The 5483-nt window shown below is 37.0% G+C and overlaps 1 protein-coding gene across 1 annotated transcript; it reads left to right on the forward strand.

Annotated features, from left to right (window-relative positions):
• Positions 1-1126: 1126 nt before the first annotated feature.
• Positions 1127-2084, forward strand: LOC148938637 (uncharacterized; the record flags this gene model as incomplete). The annotated part of the gene is made up of 1 exon (XM_089107646.1): positions 1127-2084. A coding segment is annotated over one exon (958 nt), but the record flags the coding sequence as incomplete, so codon positions are not given.
• Positions 2085-5483: the final 3399 nt, after the last annotated feature.

A 5483-nucleotide genomic window follows, 5' to 3' on the forward strand; every position in this document is an offset into this window, starting at 1 on the left:
CAAACGGGATATTTTTTTCTATCCGCTTTTTCTTCCTCCTCAGCTGGCTGGGCACTGGAAAATCATATAAAGCTGTATAATAGCTCGTTTTAAAGGAAATTGCTCTTGTAATTAAAATAAAATACTTTTTAAAGTAGAATCAATTTTGTAAAAAAAATGACATTTTGATGTATTTTCATACTGCACTCTTTTCAAAGATATTTTAATTTTGAAGCAATCAAACAGTTCATGTAATGAACTCTATAAATTTCTACTAATAAAAAAACTTTACTACACAAAAAATAAAGCTAATATCCTGAAATAAAAGCAAATTTATTTAAAAGAGATAAAAATGCCACCGAACGCAATAAAGCTCGAGCACACGTAAGGATTGCTACTAAGATGTCTTGTGATCCAGGATTTAAGAAAATGAAATATGACAGAGCAAAACAGAGGTATGTTGTGGATCAGGGGTATCGAGAAGGGAAAATTGAGACGGCCAAACAAAAGAGCAAGGAACGGTAAGATAATTATACGAACCTGTTAGGGTTATTAGTATGTGTCTTTGTAAGACTAATGATTTAGAACAAATTCCTGGAACAACTCCTTAAGAAAAAAGTATTTCTAACTGTGTTTTCAACAGTTCTTTTAGTTCTACTGAATATTTGGAAAAAATTACTCTGTGATGTAGAGCAAACTGTCCTGAAAAGTACAAGACAACTATTGAAAAATGCTCTGAAACTAGATCTGACAAGGAAATTATGATGGCTGAAATCACCTATAACAATCTGAGTATACTTTCAAAACCAAAAATAGGGCAGCAGGTTATTTGGCATCCTGATATCTGCAAGCTCTATCCGACAGATATTGAATTACAGTAAAGAACGATCTCTGGCCCATAGTAACTGATATATGGTGGTTGCAGGGGTAGCTGCAAGCTATCCGGATTGGAGCGATACCTGGGTTTTAGCGGTAGCTGCAAACAAAAATCAAAAAAATATGTCGGCTTCTAATTAATTAAAAATCATCCCTGGTAATTACAAAAGCTGGACCTATCCGGGACTTGAAGGTGGGACCTCTTTCACCCAAAGTTTACATTAAATTACATAAAATATCGATATGAAATATATCGATATTTATGAAATAGATCGAATGAAATAGACCATATCCTAATTGAGAGGCACAGGCGACGATGTTTAGAGGATATTAGAACCTTCCGAGGTGCCGACTGTTATTCCGATCATCAACTTGCTGTTGTCAAGTTCAAGCTGAAACTAAAAACTGTGACAAAGCCCCAGCGGCCAGTGAAAACCTTTAATTTGAGGAAATTGCAGGACCCGAACGTATTGCAAAAGTATATTACAGCTTTGTCAAACAAGTTTTCCCTTCTAAGGGATGAAGTGTCGCTGGATAGTCAGTGGGAAAAAATTGCAGAAACCGTGAAAGAGGTTGCACAAGAAGTTGTGGGTTACAACAGGAAGAAGAAAGAGCAGTGGATATCTGAAAGTAGTTGGAATATTATTGATCAAAGGTCACAACTCAAAATCCTCGTAGATAAGTATGACCATAGCACGACTTGTTCTAGAGAATATGTAGATAACCTGAAAGCGCAGTACAAGCGTCTCCATAAGCATGTCAAAGCAGCAACCAGGGATGATAAGAGGATTTACCTCGAAACTATGGCCGAACAGGCTGAGGCAGCCGCTAGACGGGGAGATAGCCGTTCTGTATATGCCATAACGAAGCAGTTGGCGGGTATTTCAAAGGCGTCGTCAACCCAAGTTGAAAGCAAAGATGGCATTTTATTAACCCAGACTGATGACATAGTCCGACGCTGGAAAGAGCATTTTAGCGAGGTACTAAATCAGATGCCTCCCACAACTACTTTAAATATCCCTGAAGAACCACTGTTCGATCTTGGAATATTTCCTGGACCTCTCATACTTATTGAAGTCAAGGAGGCCCTAAAGACTTTGAAAAACGGAAAGTCTGCAGGCAATGATGGCATATCACCAGAATTACTGAAGTACGGTAGAAGCGCCCTAGCCGAACCCATATTTAATCTTCTTTCCCGTGTTTGGGATGAAGAAAAAGTCACTAGTTAATGGTCGAAGGCATTAATTGTAAAACTCTTCAAAAAGGGACAAAAGACTAAGTGTGATAATTGGAGAGGTATTGCTTTACAGTCTGTTGGCAGCAAAGTTCTGTGCCAAATAATTCTTAACAGGATTCAAAGTAAAGTGGAGAAAGTTCTAAGAGATGAGCAGCACGGATTCCGCCAGAATAGATCGTGTTGTGACCTGATATTTAGCCTGAGAGTCCTGCTGGATGAATCCAATGAATGGCAAGTTCAGCTACTTATAGTATCTATAGATTTTCTCAAAGCCTTCGACTCGATACATCGCGGAACCATATGGAACATTTTAGTGCATTATGGAATTCCGACCAAAATTGTAAATATAATTAAAGCGCTATATCATGATATCATGTGCGCAGTACAGACAGAGGGTGGCCTAACGGTGTGGTTTTCTGTTTAGTCAGGTGTAAGGCAGGGCTGCATTCTATCACCATTACTGTTTGCCATAGTGATAGATTTTGTTCTCCGTGGATGCAGTTTTAGTGGCGGTATACAATTAAATCCACTGAGAGAACTCAATGATGGTGATTTTGCTGACGATGTTGCGCTTATTACCCACGACCCTGAAGATATGCAACGCAGCATTAATGAACTCGGTCGTATGGCAAATGCTGTCGGACTCTCCATAAATGCTAACAAGACCAAATCAATGTCGAATGCAGTCATACCTGACTTAGCCGAAGGACTTTTGGTTAACAACGAGGATATTGAGGAAGTGAGAGAGTTCAAGTATCTTGGCAGTATTCTTACGCAAGATGCCAATTCCGAAAAAGAAATACTGTGCCGAATAACATTGGCTGGGTCTGTTTTCAGCTACCTTAGAAATGTTTGGAGAAATAATAAATATTCCCAGAAGTTAAAGCTTAGAATTTATAATAGCAATGTGGTCTCTGTCCTTATGTACGGCTGCGAAACTTGGAGCATCACTGCTCAACTAGAACGACGACTCCAGGCATTCGACAATAATTGCCTAAGGTCTATCATAAATATACATTGGACAGAAAGAATACGAAATGATAAAATATATCGTATGACAAATCATACCCCCATCCTTGATCTTATTAGAAAGCGGCGATGGATGTATTGGGGGCATATGGTGCGAATGGGGGAAGGAAGGCTGCCGCACGATGCATGGTGTTGGACACCCCCGGTCTCCGCAAATCAGGGAGACCGAAAATGACCCTTGGCAGGTCGCTAATGAAGGAGGCGAAGCTGGCGAGGTCCTCGTTGGAGGAGCTATGGTTGAAGGCTCAGGACAGGTCGTCGTGGCGAATCACTGTTGCTGCCTTATGCGCCCCCAGGCGTAGGAGGACCTAAGTCTAAGTCTAAGTAAGTAATAAATGGAATTATCCAGGTAGTTACTAATAAAAATTTTGTTTAGACTTTAACTTGACAATTTTGCAAACATTGTCTGTGGCATAAATTGAACCTATAACCTTTGGAGTTGAACCCAGACCTCCCATGTTGCACGCAGGAATTCTCAACATTGTACCACCAGAAAATTACAAGATATAAATATTATACAACATTATAAGAAGAAACTTATGTTCCCGACGCCAGATTTAATCTGTATTTCCACACAAAACAAATTGAATTTTTCATTTTTATAGTAAAGAGTGATAACTAGCCTGGGGTTACGTAAAGATTATAATTGGTGACAGTAGTGTCAAGGATATCTGGGTTGCAGCGGTAGCTAGCAACTTAGTAAGAGACGATAACCTCCAATGTTAAGAAATATAAAACCCCCCAACTCCAAAAAAAAGAGTCAGATCAAAACAAAAAGCACACCATTAGAACCGCCTTGTCCGAATTCCCTATAAAGGAAACTTACCGCCCTTTGGCTTGAATAACAAAGAAAATATATTGGCTTGAAAATCAAGAAAATTTACTTTTACCACGTTATTCTCCACAAACGGGATATTTTTTTCTTTCCGCTTTTTTTTCCTCCTCGGCTAGCGGGGCACTAGAACATCATAGAGAGCTGTATAAAAGCTCATTTTAAAGGAAATCGCTACATCTAGTGCCTTTTGTAATTAAAAATAAAATACTTTTTAAAGAAGAATCAATTTTGTCAAAAAAAATTGCATTTTTGATGTATTTTCATACTACAGTCTTTTCAAAGATATTTGAATTTTGAAGCAATCAAACAGTTCATGGTAATGAACTCTATACCAATAATAGCTGCTTGTCTCAATAGTAACCGAAACTCCTGGAACAAAAATTTTCATTTCTGGCTTAATCGCTAAAATTATTATGTAAACTGCAAAAATATTTATGATGCCTAATCAGTAATAGTAATTTTTTAATTTAAACAACAAAAATACAGGAAAATTCAAAAATTAGTTTTGCTTTTTGTCTCCTGGAAGAAAAATTTTTTTCATCTCAGTTCAAAGTTATTATTGTATCCTGGAACCAAACTTTTTTGGTTTGTAAAACGTAAAGTACGTATCTCCATATTATTGTCTTGTAATTCCAATTATTTTAGTTTTCAGTTTAGAATCGCTAAACGTATTAATATAAACTGAAGAAATATTTAGGGTGTCTAACCAATGATACTAATTTTGTAATTCAAATAAGAAAAATACCTGGAAATTTTAAAATTAGTTATGTTTTATGCTAGGTTTTAGATATTTGACAAGGGGGATTTGGTACTTAATAATTTTAAAGCTTAAAAAAATACGGTCTCGCTTGAAAGGATCCGGGTTGCAGCGGTAGCTAGCAACCTAGTAAGAGACGATCACGTCCAATGTTAAGAAATATAAAAACACCTAACTCCCAAGGAAAGAGTCAGATCAAAACAAAAATTACACCATTAGAACCACCTTGTCCAAAACCCCTATAAAGGATACTTATCACTCTTTGGCTTGAATAACAAATAAAATATATTGGCTTGAAAATCAAGAAAATTGACTTTAACCTCGTTATTCTCCAAAAACGGGATATTTTTTGCTTTCCGCTTTTTTTTCCTCCTCAACTAGCTGTGCACTGGGAAATCATAGAGAGCTGTATAATAGCTCATTTTAAAGGAAATGGCAGCATCAAGTGCCTTTTGTAATTAAAAATAAAATACTTTTTAAAGTAGAATCAATATTGTCAAAAAAATTGTATTTTCGATCTATTTTCGTACTGAATCCTTTTCAAAGTTATTTGAATTTTGAATCCGGGTTGCAGCGGTAGCTAGCAACCTAGTAAGAGACTATCACGTCCAATGTTAAGAAATACAAGAACCTATAGTTCCTAAAAAAAGGAGTCAGATCAAATTCAAAAGTACACCAATAGAACCGCCTTGTCCGAAGCCCATGTATAGAAAAATTTCAGTCCCTGGGATTTAAAAGCAAGGGACATATATTGGCTTTAAAATAAAAAA

Source organism: Artemia sp. Qi Xiang Cuo, unplaced genomic scaffold (assembly GCF_049724085.1).
Source record: "Artemia sp. Qi Xiang Cuo unplaced genomic scaffold, ASM4972408v1 HiC_scaffold_3064, whole genome shotgun sequence".
In the NCBI taxonomy this organism is placed as follows: Eukaryota; Metazoa; Arthropoda; class Branchiopoda; order Anostraca; family Artemiidae; genus Artemia; species Artemia sp. Qi Xiang Cuo.